Source organism: Fringilla coelebs (assembly GCF_963513975.1).
Source record: "Fringilla coelebs genome assembly, chromosome: 21".
In the NCBI taxonomy this organism is placed as follows: domain Eukaryota; kingdom Metazoa; phylum Chordata; class Aves; order Passeriformes; family Fringillidae; genus Fringilla; species Fringilla coelebs.
The window spans coordinates 4,481,670-4,501,708 of NC_140047.1; the positions used below are offsets into that span (position 1 = coordinate 4,481,670).

Below are 20,039 nucleotides of genomic sequence, written 5' to 3' on the forward strand. Positions count from 1 at the left end.
AGAGGCTGGTGAAACTGAGTGGATGTCTTGGTTAATCTCTCTTAACTGAAGTGAATTAATTGTCCCTCAAACACCCCAGGGTCACTGTGGAGTTGTGCCATCACTTTTGTACCTGCCCACCATGAAGGCATGCTTGTGCAGAGTGACTGGTGGGGCAAATTTCACACTATATGTGATCTATTCTCCATTAGATGTAGGTCAAGACATCCCCTGGAATCATCATATACTCCTAAAACTTTGTTTGTGGGTGATTTGAGAAGGATGGAGGGGCTTCAGAAAGATGCTGATCATAATTTCTGTAGAGTTCTGAGGGGATGCAGTGACACAGAGCCTCAAACAGACCTGGCAGGGCTACTGAGATATGCAGGAACCCCTTCAATATTTGCAAGGTGTTGGTGAAAACTGCTGTAAAAAAGCATGATGCTGACAGCCACTGTCATGTTTCCTCTCTTAGAGGCAGATTCATTGGGAAGTAGGATGGATACAACCCTACCCCCTAACACAAGAGAGTGTTTAGAGCAGGAATACAAACCACTGCTGTCAGGAGCAATTGTGAGATTGCTCCATTGCAGCTGGAGCAGAGCTCCAGCACCCACACACTGTGGAGGAAGATTAGGAGCATGTGCTCTGCTGGGGTCAATGAAATCCTGTCCTTCTGTCTGGTTCGGAGTAGATTTGCAATTTTGAAGTTTCTCAGGGTAACTCAACTGAGACTACCTAGTTTGCATGTAATTTCAGCACTCCAAATTACCATAAATTTGCAAGAAGTTGTTTTTGGGTTCATTAATAATGGATGGGTGGCTGCACCATCAGAGTGCTTGCTCTCAGCTTCCAAAAAGATCAGGGTGAGCTGCAGGAAACTTCTTGGAGTACTTAAATGCTTGGGGTATGAAACTCTAATAAACCTCCAAAAAGCCAGGAAATTTGGAGTGAAGGCTGAAACTCCATACCTAGTGCACCCTACTGGGTCTTTGTATTTCAGAACATGTTACGTTTGTTCACTGAAATATCTCCAATATGGAACTCTTTAGGGTGGAGTTTCACCTTTAACTCTAAATTTCCTGGCATGTGTGAGTTTGAAGCACATGCTTAACTTCTCCCCAGTGCTGTTTTTCATTTTTAATTTCCTTTCTCTTTTAAAGGAGGGACCCTGCTAAAAGGACCCCTACTAAAAAGGGACCCCACCGAAACCAAAATTAGAAGGTTTGCCCTAATTTGATCTTTCTGAAATTCTTCAGGAGAACAAGCTTCAGCATTTTTTTTCCCCTACCATTGTTTTAAAGACTCTTGTGGCGAATCCACCCCAGTGAAAAAGATCAATAAAATCCACACCTTGCAGACCAATTATTTTAGAAGGTACCCAGATGTTTGAGTAGTATATAAGAAATCTTGGAAATACAGAACATCTCCTGTAAATTGCAGTTAAAGATCTGGCCGTGGCCATTGACAGGGGTGAGCTGCTTGTTGTGAAATGCACTATTTCCATTAATTCAGTCATTGCAGAGGCAGGCCATGTTTGCTGTTGACACTTGTTGGTTACATCAGGGATGGTAAAAGAGTGGAAACAGCAGTGGTTTGGAATGAGAGCAGTGGCAATTACCTGCAATGCTTTTAAAAATAATTTTGGCCGTAGATGTTGAAAAGATGTGTCATCGCTGATTTGTGTGAGGGCAGCTTCAGCAGGCTTGAGTTACAAGGCTTTGGAGAATAAAATTCTTTCTGCTGCCTCAAAATGCATCTTTGGAGCTACATTGCCAGTAGATAATACAGAATAAATTTGCTTCTCATTCTATAACCTTGTTGTGTCAATAAATTGTGGGCTTCACTGCGAAGCTGTGGCAGTCAACTTTCCCAGCTCAAAATTTTCTTGGTTTTTCAAATCACTCCCATCAGCTTTCAAGGAGAATTTATCTTAGCAAGATGCCTACAGGGAAATTGGCAAAATACTGAATTTATGTGGCATTGGGCTTGTGAGTTCCTTTGGCCTCAGGCCAGGTGTGCTGGGAGTGTAGAGAGCCCCAGCCTGACTTCCCTTCCCTTCCCTTCCCTTCCCTTCCCTTCCCTTCCCTTCCCTTCCCTTCCCTTCCCTTCCCTTCCCTTCCCTTCCCTTCCCTTCCCTTCCCTTCCCTTCCCTTCCCTTCCCTTCCCTTCCCTTCCCTTCCCTTCCCTTCCCTTCCCTTCCCTTCCCTTCCCTTCCCTTCCCTTCCCTTCCCTTCCCTTCCCTTCCCTTCCCTTCCCTTCCCTTCCCTTCCCTTCCCTTCCCTTCCCTTCCCTTCCCTTCCCTTCCCTTCCCTTCCCTTCCCTTCCCTTCCCTTCCCTTCCCTTCCCTTCCCTTCCCTTCCCTTCCCTTCCCTTCCCTTCCCTTCCCTTCCCTTCCCTTCCCTTCCCTTCATCACTGTGGCATTGTAGATTTTGCATGGATAACCCTGAAATTCAGAAGTTCTTGAGGATTTTCTACAATTTTAGTTTATTCAAGTGAAAATTCAAGTTGAAATCTGGGGACAAGTCCTGCCACAGGCTCTTTGTCACCCAGCAGCAGCTCCATGCTGGGACTGGTACCCTGCAGCACCAGAGTGGAGGAGCAATTCCCTGTATCTTTTGCTAAGCTGAGTATTTCTCATTCCAACACATAAAAGCAGTTTGTCACTCCAGCAGGAGATGATATTCCTCTCCTTTCACCCTCTCCAGTATGGCCCCATCAACATCCTTGTGTTGTATTTCCAGCCTCGACTTTGTAATACAGATCACAGCTGGTTGGTTTGAATTTCCCCTGAGTTACCCAGGACGCTGCTGAAAGCACAGGAAGAGCAGAAATGCTTTAATCAGTTAAATCAATCAAACAAACAACAACAACAAAAAGGTAGAGTAGACCTTAAAATTTACCCTGCAACCTTTGCTACTCGCTGCGGTGACGTCTTTGTCCTATTTCTTTAAGTGCAGGATTTTATTGGGACTTGGCAGAAGGGCGAAGTGAGGAAGACACGGGAGGGGGTTTGCTGAGTTAAAAAAGGAAAAAGAAAATGTCAGTGAGAAAATGGAAATACCCTGATGCTCTCCAGCCTACTGCTGGAGCCAGTCTCTCTCTCCCTCTTGCAGGGAAGGGGCTCCTTTTCCATTAGCTTTCCATGGCCATATTTAATGGGTTTGCTCTGACACGGAGCCAAGAAAGGGCTTTGCTGTGTGATGCTGGGTCCTGTGTGTGTTCAGGCATCCACAGCTGCTCCCTACCAAGGGCTGCCTTTTGACTACTGAGGTATTTTTTTATAGCCACACAGGGCAACTATTAATAGATGAGATTTACCAAAACACAGAGCTACGCAGTGTGGTGTGGAGGGGAAGAGGGAAACCTGTGGGATTTATGTCAGGAAAATTCCATGTTGAAGTTATGCTGGAAGACACAGTAAAAATGAATATGCCAAGAAGGGGATTTAATCTGTAACTTTGGGCCATGCCAGCGTTTCTCCTCCATTAAGGATCTGCCCCATCACATCAAACATGTTGCTGAATTATTTCTTCAGCATTAAACAGCACAAAGTGTACTGAGGATGAAGATAAGACACATAGACATGAAATATCAGCTTTTCTGAGATGTGATTAAATAGCAAAAGGAAGCGGAGGCATTCCTGACCCTGGAGACATTTCATTTTGATCAGACATGGGATTAGGGGTAAAATGTGAAGAATTCCACATGTGTGGATGGAGGGAGGTGATCAGGACTTTGCCTCTCTGTTTATTGATTCATTTCTAATTTCCATGATACAATGTAATGAGACTGGTGGCCCTGTCAGACTCACAAATTATATTTGCATATTGAAGACGACAGGTTTGGGAGCACAGAGCAGAGAGGAGTGAGACAATTAAAGCTGCTCTTAAAGTCAGAACTCAGACATTGATTAAATATCATAAAATCCAGATGATATCAATTAATAGACCCATTCCTGTAATCATCTGCACATTTTTTTTGTGCACCTTCCAAAGACACAATGGGGAGTTACATCCCAGGCTGAGAAAAGATCTACTGACTGTTGGGAGAGTGTGGGCATCAAAATCCCCTTTACACTTTGAAAAGCTTTGCTTTAAATTGCTTTGTGTTCCCTTAATTACTTATTTTGATTTTTTTTAATTGGAAGAGAGACAGTGAGAGATTAACTGGTGACAAATTTCAAGTAAATAAAGAGTGCTACACTCATTTAGGGAATGTGGGCAGACACCAGAAAAGCCAGAGCTTAGTTTGATTCACGTGAGTGTGAGAGAGAATGGAAATATTTCCAAACTATCTGAACTGCTTAGGTTTGCACAACTGGCTGAGAACAAGTACAAAACAACATTTTTCTGTGATCTCCCGTTTCCCATGAGCTTGATGATGCTCTATTCCTGTCCTCAATCCCTGAAAATGGATCTGGAGGCAAACACAGGCATGCCTGAGGAATAGTCATAATTGCATAAACTTATATTATTCAAAACACCTGAATAAGTTTGGGCTTGGCATTTCTGGTTAAGGGGTTTTATTTTGCCTTCATGCTGATTCCTCCCAAATTGTGAGGTGTCACTCTTACTGCTCTGAGAGCTGAGGATGAGCACTGGCTATTTGTAGTTGTTTCTCAGTTCCTTAGGGAACTGTTCCTGCCATCTGTTCACTGCAGGTATAGACATGATTGAGAGAATTAAATCTTAAAAGTCTTTATAATTGCTGGGAAAAGGTAGATCCTTCCACTAGGATTTAGAGCCCAAAAACAGGAAACCAAATTCATGCCCAGTTCACATCAGGCTCCCCCATCATGCTGTACTCTTTAACAACCATTCCACATTTCCTATTTTTAAGTACGTAATGTTGTTCCAAATGGATGTTCTGCTTTCTGCCTGGACTAAGCTGCATATCCCAAGCTCTTTGAAGTCCTCAGAAAGATTGAACTCCCAAAGACCTTGGTCTTTGGCTTGGATCTCCCCATCCAGAGAACATGAGAGGCTGGGAGCCTCCCTGAGACAAAGGGTGATAGCTCAGAGCAAAGCTCCTGTAGAACAGAACTGCACTGGAGTAAGCAGGAGAAATGTTCTGGGTAAGGATTGATGGCAACAGTTCACAGCATTATAAAAATCACTTCCCTTTTGCCTCCAGCATTTTTACCACGACTGTGTCAGTGCCAAAACCCAGAACACACTCACTAATTCCTCCAGAATTGATCGGTCATGATAAACTTCCAAACACAGAGTAAAATACTTCCTTCAGACACATCAGAGTGTTTCTCCCAGTTTGCCTGGAGAAATCTGTGCTGTTTGATTTCCCTCCCTGCATCCAATTTGATTCAGAAAAGAGCTGCAAGTTCCTGGCTCCCTCCTCATACACTCAGAATTCTTCTGACAGATTTACTTTTGGGGATAGATTTATTCTTGTCTTTGTGCTATAAAATGTCCTATTTATAAAGGGTGATTAGACACTGGAATGGGCTGCCCAGGGAGGTGGTGGAGTCACTGTGCCTGGAGATGTTTAAGGAAAGACTGAAGGTGGAATTTAGGGCCATGGTGTTGTTGACAAGGTGGTGTTTGGTCATAGGTTGGACTCAAAGACCTCAGAGGTCTTTTTCAACTTAATTGGCTCTGTGATAATGTCTTAATTCAGGCTCAAACCTTCAACTATTCTCATATTGATCAGACACAAAGTTATTTTTACATTCTGCTGGGAACAATACCTGAAGAATTTCTAGTTTTTGATTTATAAAACCATCATGAGGAGGTAGTCCAGTAGGGTTGGCAGGATGCCTTCTCTTCCCCCCCTGCTGAATAAGGCAGGATGTCAGGTTTTGCAAAGTGCTTGGGCTGGCACAGAGTTGTGGAAGTGAGGGAATTCATAAGAGTCCCCTCTGCCTATGACAGGGAGGTGCAAGAGATCTCACGCTAACAAAGGCTTTGTAAGGATGGGTTTGTGTAATTCGGGGTCTGTGTGCAGGGACAAAAATCACAATCTGCAGTTTTTGCTGGACCCTTTGCAGAGTTGGTCTTGCAGCCATCGAGATCTTAAGTGCTGTAGAAGTGGTTAGTGACACATCACCAATAAATTACAGGAGCAAACCGAGGCAAAAGCTGATTTGTGGCTGAATGAGCAAATACAAAGCAAATTTTTGGGGAAATTAGACTGCACGGCCCGTCCATGGCAGTCAGGATCAGGACAAAAGTTGCTCAAGAAATTTGCCATAAAGGAAAATTAGAGTTTTCCCCCTTTTGTGCTATCACTTGACAGCAGAGAACAGATCTCTGCATTCCCACAGCCCTCTGCAAGAGGTCTGGGTTTGATTCATGTGGATCCACAGGCTTGTGGTGCCAAAACAGGCAATTTCTGCGCTCGTGTCTGAAGGCCAAATATATGGGTATGATTTCCTATAGTTTACAGTTACATGCTGGATCAGAGCTGTGTGTTTCATAAGCTGCCAGTCCAATTTAGCAGGGTCTGGGGAAATGTGTCCCCCAGGGAATGCTTACAATCAGCCTTGTGTTTTGGGCTGATAGTGCCTGTTTTCTGGTACACACGTTAGCAGATCCATATGTGAGGAAATCCAAACGTCCTTCCATCCAACTCCTGACCTGAGCACTGGCTCAGGCTGCTGCCCACTGCTGATTTTCTGCTGGCTACTCCCTCCACTTCAGGAACTGTCCACTCTGGGAAGGCCAAACACACACCAGGGATCTGTGCAGGAGCTGTGGGTCCTGCACAGGTTTAAAAACCAGACATTCTGAACGTTCTTGAGTGTTTGGCAAATGCTCATTTACATCTTTCCTCCTGCTCAGCAGAGAGATTTCAATGTCAAGAAGTTCATTATGTTTGTGGGGTCTGTTACAGACGCTGTTGGCATGTTTCTCTTCCCAGCAGTCTCCTTGACAAAGGTATGATCTACTACATCTCTCTCCTGCTCTTTTATTCATTTCTTTCTGTTTTCCTAGAGAGCAAGAGTAGAAATTAAAAAAAAAAAGTTGGCTTTAGGAAGTACACTGTCCGCAATATTTTCTTTTTGTGACTCTGAACCATTTTCACTGCAGGTGTGTTGTTGTTTCTGCCAGATCACCTGGCAATTGACTGTGGATTCTGGGAACTTCAAAGCTAAATATTCTCATGTAAAATTTCTGTTTCAGTGACTGACATTTTCTATTTCCTTGTAATCTCATCATGGCTGGGAAAGAACAAGAGTAACCAGCTTTTGTAAATCTCATAATATTTAGTAGTCCTTTGCATCTGACTATTCAGTTTTTTCTTTTCCTTAAAAAGTGTGTTCAAGGCTTCACAGCTGAAGATAAAGATTTATTGTTATGATCCATCAATATCCTCTGCAAAAAACTCCCTAGAAACCAAATAGAGAGAAATATAATTCCTTTGTTGTGACAGAGATAAAAGATCTCCTGAACCTTGAAAATGTGAGGTTTCTCTTGCAGGACACTTGGTTTCCTTGAACTGAAGTCTCCATCACCAGACTGCATTCTTTGTGATCTCACTTGGGTGTCTCCTACACTTTTCTGCATAAGATGAAATAAGAGGAAATTTCAGCCAGCCTCATTTGAATCAGATTTTTGTTTTGTTCTCACAAAAGAGGAAGATTGGAATTATCCTAACCATTGATGGTCTTCCCACTGCAGCAGGACCCTCTTCATGCACAATCCTGCCAGGAGGTTAAGAAAGGAGACTTGGAAGTCCATGGGTTGTAAAAATGAAAACAGAAAAGAAAGCGGCATCTCCAAAGCAAAAGGAATGTTTTGCAAGCTGCATATTTGGAGTGGTTATTTTGGCCCATCAACTCCAGAAGGATCTGCAATAAACATGCTAGGTCCTCTGTGATTTTATGTGATTTTATTTTATTTTTTATGTTGATGTCGGCCTGATTCCAAGTCGCTTTTCATTCCAATCTCAATGTATATCTGCCTTTGTGGCACGGGGTTTATGTGCAGGGAGGATTAGTGTCAAAAACTGGTATGAAAGGAGCGAAGAATTTGATCTTTTTCTTTTTTCACCCTGCATTTTTTGCTGTGTGGTAATTAGGGAAGATGCTGAAGGAGCAACCTCTTAAAGTGCCAGCAGCACTGGCAGGGACAATGCCACATGTCCCCTTCTTCAGGAGCAATAATTGCTCTGTGAGCACCCCATGGCCACAGTGCTCCCAACCCAGACCTGTGTGCTGCTTTCTAAAAATCCCAAATATTCAAATATGTGAAAAGAAATCCTAGAAATCCCAAATATTCCCACATATGTCACCCACGGAGCCTACCCAGCATCCTGTCCTATCCCACTCACAAAAAATTGCTGCTGCATGGGCAGAGGGCACAGGGAGCAGGAGCCCAGGACAGGGCTGTGTCTGTGGGGTAATTCCATGCTTTTCTGCACTCTTCAGAGAGGACACAAAGCATTCCCAGTGTTCCAGAAGGGACAAACCAAAGTCACTCCAGCTGTGGCTCCCACGGGTCCCACCAGCAAGGCAGATGTTTGGGCAGGCTGGAAATGGGATCTCAAGCCTGACCTAGAGAGAAATGAGGAAGACAGGCTGGAGTTGAGTGTTAATATTATAAATTTTTAGAAAATGTTAATATAGAAGTTGCTCTGAGTTAGTATCATAGTTAAAGAAAATTCAGTCTTAAAGTCACAAGTTTCCTCTATATCTCTGATTTACAGAGGCTCTACCTTACTCTTGCTCCAGTTCAATGGAGTTATGACAGGCTGCATTCCTGATTTCTGATGTTTTAATAAAAAAATTCAGGTTGAGTGAAACCAAAATGTCCCTTACTTGAGCTGTTTTGCAGTGTTGTTGTGCCCATATCAGTTGGATGTTCTTGAAAGCTTTGGGTTGAGAGGTGGTAGATGCCAAATATTAGAGCAGTGGCTGCTCCCTCATTGAAAGCAGAGCCTGGTTCCACAAGAATGAAATTAATGTGCTGCTTTGTCCTCAGGAATGGTGAAATTGAGGGATTTGGGAAGGACCAGCTCATTGTAGGGAGCGCTGGTGTTCCATCTGCAGAGCACCAGACCTTCAGGACTTTTTTGGAGATTGTAAAATACAAGCCAAAGATTGTAAAATATGAGTGAAGGCTCGTAAAGCATGATTAGTGGCCACCAGCAGAAAACTTCAAGTATCTGCAACGCAGGACACCACTTATTTAAAAGAAAGATGATCCATATTATCAGAGAATGCAGGCTCAAGGGATAGAGGAGCAAATCCTTGCTGTCAGTTTTCCCATTCAGAAGACAAGGAAAAATATTCTACTTGCCTACTTTCATGACTTCTTCACTCATGGTAAAGTTTCTTGAGGGGAGGCCCAGCAGAAGGGGTTTTGTCCTGCTTCAGCATCCCTTCGGCGGGTGGATGGGGTTTGGAGCAGTGCAGGGCTGGTGTCAGGGCTTTGACCAGAATGGAATTTCTCTCTTGATGTTTAGGAAGCTTTCTGAGGCCCAGAGGGGAAGCAGTGTGCAAGTGCCAAGCAGCACAACTGAGAGTTAAACTGGCCTGAAATTTATACACCTTCCTCCACGGGTTTAAATTCTCCTGAGTACGTGAATGAGGTTGGCTGCAGCCAAAAGAGGTTTTCATGAAGTGGCAAAGGAAATCTGTTTGAACAGAACAGGTTCCCTGAAAATATCCTTATGCTGCTTCTCTCTTTATGGTTTGACTTTTCTCCTTGTTACGATGGTTCAGGCTGGAGAGTCTGGAAAAACATCAGGGTAACCAGGGGCAGAGGGAATATCAGATGGAGATGAGGGATAGATAAGAGGCAAATTACAGTACATTTCTCATGGGTCATTTGGCTCTAGTCTTGAAAAGAAGAGAAAAAAATACCAAAGTTGTAAAAGAAAGAAAAAGAGACAATCAAAACAAATAAACCTGCCAGTGTTGCTGATTTCAAAGGCCTGTGAAATGTGCATATATGCTTCATAATGCTCTGCTCTTTTAAATGAAATGTTCCATCCTTTAATCCTACTCACTGTCTCAGAAGTTAATTGTACAGTAAGATCACAACTCTCTCTGCCAAGGCTTTCCCTTTGTTTTCTATTTTTTTTTCCTCCCTGCAAGTTGGTCAGCCAGAGTATCTTTTCCTAGTTCTGTGCAGTTGATTATTTTCTGTAGTGTATTATGGAGTTCTGTGTAGTTTAATAATTTGTTATGGTCATGCAAGGAAATGGGGCTTTTCAGTTTTTGCTGCTTGAGGGAACTCAAAAGTTGCTCCACTCTTGGATGTAGACCCTGCAAAAGCTTTAGGCTCAGATCTTTATGGTCTGTAGCACTGCAACTCTTTCTAAACCAACATAAAGGTTATCTAAAGGTGGGGTGTAACAATTGGTCAGTAAAGCCTGGAAGGATGAAGGATAAAGAGAGAGAAGGAACCTATAATGTTATATACATGAAGAGCCAAGTTTTTGCCCAGAGCTCAGACAGAACATGTTAGACATTTGAAAAGTTTTGCATCATCTTTTTCCCTGAGCCTCTGCTCTTTCTTATCCTGGCCAGAACCAGCAGCAGAAGTGCCGGGGGGGGGAAAAAAAAAGGAAAAAAAAAATCTGTTTTCACTGTATTTCTGAATCTGAGCCCAGGTTTGTGAAGGATTTGGCAAGGATTTACAAACCTTTGAGAGAATCCGTGTGGAGATCTAAGGAAACCCGCCTCCCTCCTCTAAAAAGCAAGTTGCCTTGGCCAAAAATTGGGCAAAAATTGGTTGTTTCAACTGATGTTTCCTTTGAGATTTTGGATTTGAACCTGAAGCTGCACTTTGAGAATCAAATTTTGCTCTAACTCTAGATTTACACTGGAGCAAATACATCACAGTCAGTGCTGATATTTGTGTGCAGCCCAGTGAGAGCAGAGGCTGGCTCAGAGTGCAGGCTCACATGAACAAACCAAGAGAAGACCCAGCACAAAGTCTGGACTAGTCCAGGCACCAAATTTATTCCAGCCTGTTGCTGTGGTTCAGCCTGTTAAGGAGATCCTGCATTAACAATCTCCAGGAGTTAAGTGATTGCATGAAATAAAGCTGTACCATTTATTGAAAGTCTTTTCTGAGGTCAGAGAGGGCTGGGCAGGGATGCACACTAAGATGATAATCCTGATTTTAGAACATAACAGAAAATAATATCCTTTATATACCGTGTGTTTTTCTTTCCTCTAAGTCCTATGGATTTATTGTTACAGTAGAAATTTGTGTATTTCTAGGACTGTCCTGCTGGAAAGCCTGGGTTTCAAAGCAAATGGAATGAAATTGATAACCTTACAGTTGTAAAAATTCTCTACTTTCAAGAAAGGAGGTGCTCTTAGACTCTGTTGCAGGATAAAGAAAAACCAGACCCAAAGGATTCCCATTGTACAGTAAATGTCTTATTTTCCTTCTATAATTTTTTTTACATATTTGTTTAATTGGGTGAGTAAAGCCTGAGTCACTATCCTAGTGGTAGAATTCCAGTTTGAAAAAGGGAAACCTGGCATCAATGAACACCCAGAGTTTTGTAGCCACTTTGGCTTTTATTTTGCATTATTTTTTTACTTAGGGGTCAATCTTAACTGTAAAACCTGTCAGTGATGTAAAAACCCCTGGTCCAGGTTTAGCAGGCTCAGAATGCATGAACAGTGTCACAGAGTGACACAGAGCTCAGCAGGGGCTACAAACCTTCCCAAGGAGCTGGATTTACATTTGAACAATTATCCTAAGGGGTTTTTCTTGGATCCTTAACCTTATTATATTTTTTTGCCAAAACATTTCTTCTCTCTTTAAGGGAAGATCAGATTTGGGGCCTGCAGAGGACATTTTGCTACAGCAGATAAACCGAAATACTTTCAGGGCTGCCAAGCCTGCATGTGCTGACAGTGCTTTGCAATTTATGCTTGTGGACATGACCTAGCAACTGCCTGGGTTGGATGTGGCTGGAATTACAGTTGCACACTTGGATTTCAGTGTGAACACAGGCAGTGATCTGGACCTAAACCTGGACCTGAAGCCTCTCACTTGGAGTATTCTGGTTCTGCTCTGTTTCAGGCTCTGTCCCAATTACTGAAAGATTTATACCTTTATCAATAAATTATCATGACTTTTACTACACTTACACCAGTGTCTTAAATTAACACTAAACTCAGTGTAGATGAGGCACGCTTCCTGCTGCACATGATTTATGGTGATCCATCTGAAATGAGGAGCAAAATTGAATTTGCCAGCAAAGGCAAATCTTTAACATCAGGTCAGACACAAATTTTATTGCACGTCCACTGCTAAAGAGAGTTTGTAGATTGTCTTTTTTTTTTTTTTTAATACAGGTTTTTTATAGACCTGTAACACTTCAGGTTTAAAGAAAAAAATAAAAAAGAAGTTAGAAATATTTGGAGGTCTGAAATCTCTCCTGTGTCTTTGTGTCAGGTTGGAGGTGACAGACAGGACAAACGTAGCAGTTACATGGCACTGATAAACTCTCAGCTTGAGGGCTGTGTCCCCTTTTGATGACCTGCCTTTGGGAAAGATGTGGACAGCACAGATAAGAGCATCAGAAACAAGCTGAGGTCTTAAAAGCAGTGAGAAAGGCTGAGGAAATAAGATAGTTTTAACCTAAAAATGAAATTATACACAGGAGATATAGGCTTTCTCAAATAAGTAATAGGTTTGTTAAGGCAGAAGGGAATCCAACCTCCCTGTCAGTGCTGGAATGGCACAAATACTCCTCTAATAGAGCAAAAAATATTTAGGCTGACCTTTAAAAAAAACACCAACTTTCTGACCATAAAGGAATTGAAACAAGGGCTGCAGGTTACTGGGACAGTGGCATAGTCCCTGTCATGTGTGGTTTTAAGTGAGCTAAATAAAACTTTGCTTGGTGACACAGGGAGATGCCTCAGCTCAGGGGTGAAGGGCTGGCAGCCGTGGTCTCTGGACATCCTTTCCAGACTCACTTGTCTGTGACCCTACGACAGAGGGCAAAAGGCAGCTCTCACACTGGCATCAACACTGCCTCTCCAAAAGGGCACTCAGCTGTCTAAGCACCCAGGACTGAGAAATCACAAGAGGAAAAGATAAATTACAGCTGTGCACATCTGCCAAATGGCCCCATTTCAAGGGCAGCTTTCAGGGCTGTTGCAGTCGTGGGTCTTGCCACTATCTTCAGGAAAAATATCCTTTATCTCAAAACTGTTCTTGTTTTTCACTGCAGATAGTGAGAATCTCTAGGTGTACACTGCACCCTGAAACCTTGGGCACTGTGTGGGTTGGACAGCCAGGACAGACACGTGCTGGGTGCCTGTGCACACACTGACTGCTGTGGTCACTGCTGCTCCACTGAACCCTGGGGCCAGGATCAGACCTGGGGGGACACAGGGAACACCTCCAAGACCTGCCAGCCACACCATGCTGGGAATCACACCAGGATCTGTCACAGGGTGATGGAGAGTGTTCCAGGGCTGTCCAAAAAAAAAAGCTTTCTCTTCATCTAAACCATGCACCATGGTTTGGGCTGGGCTGGCACTTCTGAGGAGTCTTGGGAAGAAGAGTGATTCCCTGGGGCCCTGTGACTCCTGCAGATTTACCCTGTCCTCCTGTGTGCTGAACCCAGTAGGTAAAGCACAGGACACTGTGTGTCAATATTGAAAATTCAGATATTTTGAGGCTGACTTCCCAGTTCCAGAGGTGCTGTTGGTTTTTGGCTGTTGTTGGTTGGGGTTTTTTTTAAGGATGAAATGCAATGCCTTCTGTTCCTAACAAACTCACCAGGCACTTGCAGACCATACTCCATAGTGAGCAGGTAGCAAAGTTCCTACTCTGTGTTTGGATGGGATCTTACAAATAATCTCTTAAGTATACTGTTTGTTTTCTTGCTGTAAAGTGACACTTTGAAGGAAAAAAACAAAACAAAACAAAACAAAACAAAGGCAAATAGAGAATAACTGGGAGCAAACAGTAGGAAATTTCCTAACAATAAGTCTGGAAGACTCTGTGTTCCTTGCAAAAACAACGAGGAGGGCAAGAGGCTGCAGCCCAGCCACATCAGGGAAACTTGGGGAAGCCACTCTCTGACCTAGAAGAAGAGAAGAAAAGGAGGAAGAGTTGCCAACCCCCAACAAAACTGATCCACTCCAGTCACCGAAAGCAGGTTTAATATGATTAAATCTGATATCAGCTGAGTTTAAGAGCCATTGCCAAGTGTGTTTGTGGCTCAGCACAGGGGTTTGTGGCTGGGTTTGGATGTGGAGCTCAGGTCCAGCAAAGGGAGCTCCTCACAGTGGCTCCCACAGGCAGGTGGGGCTGGTGGCCAAGGGCTTCACCTCATTGCCTGGGGACGAGTCACAGCCCAAATGGACAGGAAATGGGTTTGACAGATGAGACAGGCACGGGGATAATGCCTGGGTGACTGATGGGGTGGGTTGTGAGATGGGTAGGGCTGCCTAGAGACACTGCTGGGTGAGCTAAAAACTCCATTAGACTGAAACTGGAGCACTGCATGGGATCCATATCCCTGGCTGAGGGCTGGGGCTCACTGGATGACAGTGAGCTGCTGCCCAGGACAGTTTCAGAGGGCTCTTTGAAATGCAGCAGAGGGAAAAAGAATGCAAAAACTGCATTGAACAAATAAGTCGATGAAATGGGTGGGAATGTGAGCATTGCCTGATATGATTTGGTGTCCCAAATGGCCTTAAACAGCCCATAGAATTTCTATGTCTAAAACAGATTCCAGCAAAGGAGACCTTTTATGATGCACTAATAGGCTCATTAGGCTTTCTCCAGCAAGGCATGCTCACAGCATCGTATGTTTTTTCCATTACAGGAATTACACGTGTTTTGTTGTGCTTTGGGTTTTGTTTTGTTTTCCACATAGACTTGCCCTGACAGTTCCCCCATTCAGGTTTATGTTGGAGGTACCATCCCCAGCCAATGAATTTTATTAAATATGTTGCTGGCACTCACAGAGAGATGCATAAAGGAAATATTCTAATGACAGTTGGAAAGGCTTTGATCCCTTTCCAGGACTGCACTCATGTCTTTGAAATGCGAGTTTGGCAGTGCTGGAAAGGCTGGGCTCTTTGGCTCTCTCTGGCACGAGCCCATGTGACAGACATAATGTCCTCTGTCAGGGGACCCACATAACCTTGAGAAGTGTAAGCAGTGCTCACAGATTGCACTGGGTCAGATAGTCTGGGCTGATAAGGAAGCAGGGGGGAGTCAGCCTAGTCCAAAGCAATAACTGAAAGCTGTTTTGACCTGGTAACTGTTGGGTCTGCTGCCTGCGGCTACGGAGTTGGACATGAACTGCAAAAGCAGTTAATTTATGCCTCCTTGAGTGTAGGAATGTGGTGATGATGGATAGGGATGGGAGGTTATTAGAAACATGGGGAGGAAGGAGAGGAAGGAATTCCAGCTCGTGTTTTTATCTCTTACACACGCACACGCTGGTTCCTCACATTCTCCTGCCTGCCTGGCGTGTGTGCAGTGTCCAAGCCCTCACTGCCACGCTCACATCTCAGCTCCTGCACACTCACATGGGCACACTCACACACTGCCAGGGCTCTGCCAGAGCTCAGGGCTCGGGTGTGTTTACGTGCTGGGGGCTGCTGGCTGTTTCCATGAAGGAGTTTGCATTTATTGCCTTCCAAGCATGATCTACTTACACCCGGGCAGATCCTTTGCTAAAAATCCTCTTGGCATTCTGGTCTTCCACCACTGAATGCATTCTGCTCACTCACAGCCTTCCCCTGGCCAGCAGAGAAAAGTGGTCAGAGAAATATGAGAAAGTCAAGTCCAAAGGACTTAGTAGGATGGATTTGCATAAGGCATGAGTCCAGTCTCAGTGAAGCATTGCCATCACTGGACAATTAGTTAAATGTTGTCTGCTCTGGATGGTTTTTGCAAGTAATAATCCATGTAGCCCTGGATGTTGGAGCACATGGGCTGTATGGAAGAGAAAGAGCAACTGTGGCCGTGCACTGAGGAGATAAATGGGGATTGGATTGTGTAAACGATAAGCAAAGAGACAGCTGAGAATAAAGAAATATTAGTTTAGATTATTTGAAGCCATGAGGGAAGAGGAAGGATAAAAATGGTAATCTCAGGAGGGGAGTTGGATTATGGTTACTCCTACAGGGATTTGCATGTGCATAAAGCATCTGCATCCAGAGCCAACAGCACTGTCAGTCCAGGCAGCAGGACCTTCCTTCCCACTGGGATACAAACACACAAACATTGTTCTAATCAGACTAGGGGCTTCTGTTTCTGCCCCTCTTCTTGCACAAAACATCACGTCACTCCCACATTGTCTCTTACGCTTTTGCTCACTGTCAGTGATGCTGCCATGGGTGCAGGCACACACTGTCCCCTCCCCATGGTCACACCCCCTGTCACACATTCCCCCAGTGCTCTCACAATGAGAATATTTGGAAGTGCACATGAGGTCTCACATGGAATTTCAAGCTATTGCTCATGGATGTGTCTATGTAGGAGCCCATGCTTGGAAAATATGTTTTCTAAGGCACAAAGAAGATCCTGGGAGTAGATTGAGCAGAGCCTCAGAGCACTGTGCAGATCCAGGCAGGACAAGCTTGAGGAGCTAAGGGGAAGGTCTGTGTGTTTTCCATGGATGTGTTGAGAACACTGGAGAGATGAGAAATGTGTAAAGGGTCACAGTGCTGACCTGTCCTTCAGGACGTCATCCCCATTTGATTGGAAGATAAACACTGTATGGAACGGAAACATCCCCTTCCAGTGGTGTCCCCAAAGAGCACATCTTCCTCCATGAGTCAGCCAGGGCCTGGGGACACCCAGCCGTGATCTATTTTGGAGGCAATGACTTCAGCAAGTGGCAGGGGAAGCTATTGTGGAAATATGAATGTGTTTTCCATTTGGGAGTCCTCCGGGGAAGGACAAAAAGATCTTGGTGTTGAGCCAGCTCCCCCCTTTTTTATTTCACCCTTCTGGGAGCAAAAGCCTTGCAAAGTATGCAGGGAACCCTTCTGAGAGCTTGTGGGGGTGTGTGGGTTGGGAGAGCTGTGTGAGCCTTGCACACATCCATGCACACTCACAAAGGGGGACTCCAGGAAGCAGGAATCAGCCTGCTCATGGCCATGGTGGTGTTTGTTCCTTTCAGCCTTTGAACCATGCTTGGCTCAGTGGGATCCCTCTCTCTAGGGTCTCCACCTGTCAAGGGAAGATACTACAGCATGATCCCCTTCTGGCTTTTCTCTTACCACAACACTTCATATCAAAAACCAGTGAGAGCTGGAAACGGAGAACAAACGGGTTTAATCTTACATTTTGTTTTCTCCAGCTTTACTGGGAGTTGGAGCAGTGTGAACAGTGTGGCACCATGGTCTGTGCACTGGCAAATAGCTCCTGCATTCCAGTATTAGAAAATCTACTTCTTTAAAGGAGCAAAAAGTACCTCCAAGAGCCATCAAGCTTAAGGGATTGGCTCAGCTTGCCTGCAAACAGGTTGCTCTGTGATTTCCAGGCATCCCAAAAGCTAAGGAGAAATTCTGCTCACCCTGGGAGGACCCAAGGAGCCTTAGGAATTTATGTCATGGTGTGGTGGCACTCCTGGGGAGAGCTCATGCAAGGAAACCTCTTGGCACAACTTTGCCTGTTGGGAACAGCAATTCCAGCTATGGGATGTCAGGGTTAGGCTCATGGGTTTCAGCACCAGTGACTGCCTCTGGTGCTAAAGGAGTGGCTCTGTGAGCTGGTGTTAGTTGTGGTGCCAGCCTGAGGATGTGGAACTTGTTATTGTGAAGGAAAATTAGAGGTAGCAACAACAAACAGCTTAGAGGAAATGTGCAAGCTAACTGCTGGTGTAAAAAGATTTACTGACCATAATACTTGGTTAATTACATTCATAATAAATAGATTCCTATACTTATCTTGAGAATGTGGACAGCTTTATGTATTTACCTTGGATTTTGTGGCCTTAGTTAATCAATGGGTTGAAGTTTTAGATGAGATTCACTACATGAATGCAAAGTAATCAAAGTTTGGGAGTGGGTTATTAAAACATTTCAGGTGATTGATATGCAGGGTATTATAAGACCTTTGCCTGGATTGCAGCACTTCTTCAGTGTTCTGTTGCTTTCGTGTCACCTTTAGGAAAAAAATGCTTTTCTTTTTCTACAGGGCATACTTGGATGTCAATGAACTTAAGAACATACTCAAACTGGATGGATCCACACACCTCAACATCTTTTTTGCCAATTCCTCTGAGGAAGAGCTGGCTGGAGTGGCAACTTGGCCCTGGGACAAAGAAGCCTTGATGCATCTAGGTGAGTGATAAAGATGTTTCTTCTTTGCAAAGCATTCTTTTGAGGCACTAAGAAGGAAAGACAAATATGCGTTAAGCTCTGTTCTGATTTCTTATCATTCCTCTAATATATAGTCAGGGGAAAAAAAGTATTTCACGATTCCCAGATACTGGCTCACAACCAGGAAAATATTAGGTTATAAACCCAAAGCATATTATGGTATTTGTAGATGATGTCAAGCTGAAAGTATTTCACCTTTTCAGTGAAGCTACTTTACAGGGCATTCACTCCATGGGAGCAGTTTGCAGAAGATTGGGGGATAGGTGTGGGGATGAGACAGAGGTGAATCTTTAACCTCAGCCTGTTACATTCTGATCTTTAGCTCATTAGCAAGTTTTCAATTAGCTCACAGACTGTAGCTAAAATCTGCTGCTATTTTTCTCTACCAATGTGCAAAAGAGCAAACAGCTGAGGGATTGTATTTCTAATGTTCACTTGAGTGGAACTGGAAGGAGTTCACTACCCTGCAGCTTGCCTGGTGTGTTTCATAACCAGGTTGCTGCTGGAGCCTGGGGATCCAGACAAAGCTCTGCAGCTCCCAAATGACTCACTGCCACCCGCAGTGCCACTGGACCTGTGCTCCCTGCAAAACGTCAGAGGAGCCTCAAAAGGTTCAGAAGGCACTGACTGAGTCAGTATGAGCTTCTCCTAACTTCACAACCCTCCCTCAAGCTGCAAACCTGGTCTGGTCATCTCCTCTGAGCAGGAGGTCTTTTTCCAGATATTTCACCAGCTCATCCAGACCTTCCTAGGCTGGAAGTGAAGTCCAGTTTTAGCCAAGTTAAATCTTTGTGACAGACTGTTTCAGCCAGTTTTTATATTAGCCAACTCCATCTTGAGCTAAATAAAAAAGATATGGTGACTATAAACCTTCATGAGGGGAACAAGCAGAGTTTATTATCCTAAAACACACAATGGAAGTTGAGCTGTATGGAATAGCCATCAGTCAGGGGGGGCTTTTCCAAGGTCACAAACACCCCAAAGATGAGATGTTACCTTGTCTTTATGGTCACCTGTCTCTGCAGCAGAGGGAGTCTCTGTGGTCAGACCAAGCAGTTGGCACTGGCTGCCTCCTTCAGTTTATTGGATGTTTTATTACAACATCCAGCTCTGCAGCTGCTCTGGAAGGAGTGTGAGCAAACTTCCCTTCCCAGGGAGCAGCACTTACACACTGACACTCCTGCTGAGTGCAGCTGGAACTGAAACCACTTCCACTCTTGCCTGCAGCCTCCTCTCTGCAGGCTCCTGCTGGGAGCACCCACACCAGAAGGTTCTGTAAATGCCCACCAGTGACCACTCCCCAAAAAGCACCTGGCCAAATCTTAACCCCAGCCTTGACCAGCAGCCACAGTGATGGGATTTCTATCATTTTGGGATGGTGGTGGGTTTGATCCCTGTGTGGGCCATTTCCTGAAGAGTTGGACTTGATGATTCTTGTGTGTCCCTTCCCAGCCCAGAAAGTTCAGAGATTCTGTGAAACATTAGCCCCAGTCACTGCACAAGTGGGATATGGCTGCAACAGAGCTGCTCCTTCCCTAAATGAGGATTTCACAGCTTCCCTTGGTGTTGCCATGGGAGGGAGCAGAGAACAAGGGGAGAGCTCCAGAGTGCCAAGAAGAACCTTCTGCAAGAGGGCTGGGGCTCGCCCAAAGCCCTGATGAGTTCTTCTGTCACTTCGTTAAGCTAATTGTCAGCATCATGCCTGAGCAAAACAATTTAAATTCAGCTCCTACAGAGCATTGACAGAGTTCATTGACCAAAAAA

At 44.3% G+C, this 20,039-nt stretch overlaps 1 protein-coding gene across 1 annotated transcript in view; it reads left to right on the plus strand.

Annotated features, from left to right (window-relative positions):
- Positions 1–20,039, plus strand: part of PAPPA (pappalysin 1) — a 173,628-nt gene that overhangs the window by 33,104 nt on the left and 120,485 nt on the right. Inside the window, exon 3 of the mRNA XM_084219498.1 lies at positions 18,091–18,236. Coding sequence (XP_084075624.1) covers positions 18,091–18,236 — 146 coding nt within the window. The remainder of the gene's footprint in view (positions 1–18,090; positions 18,237–20,039) is intronic.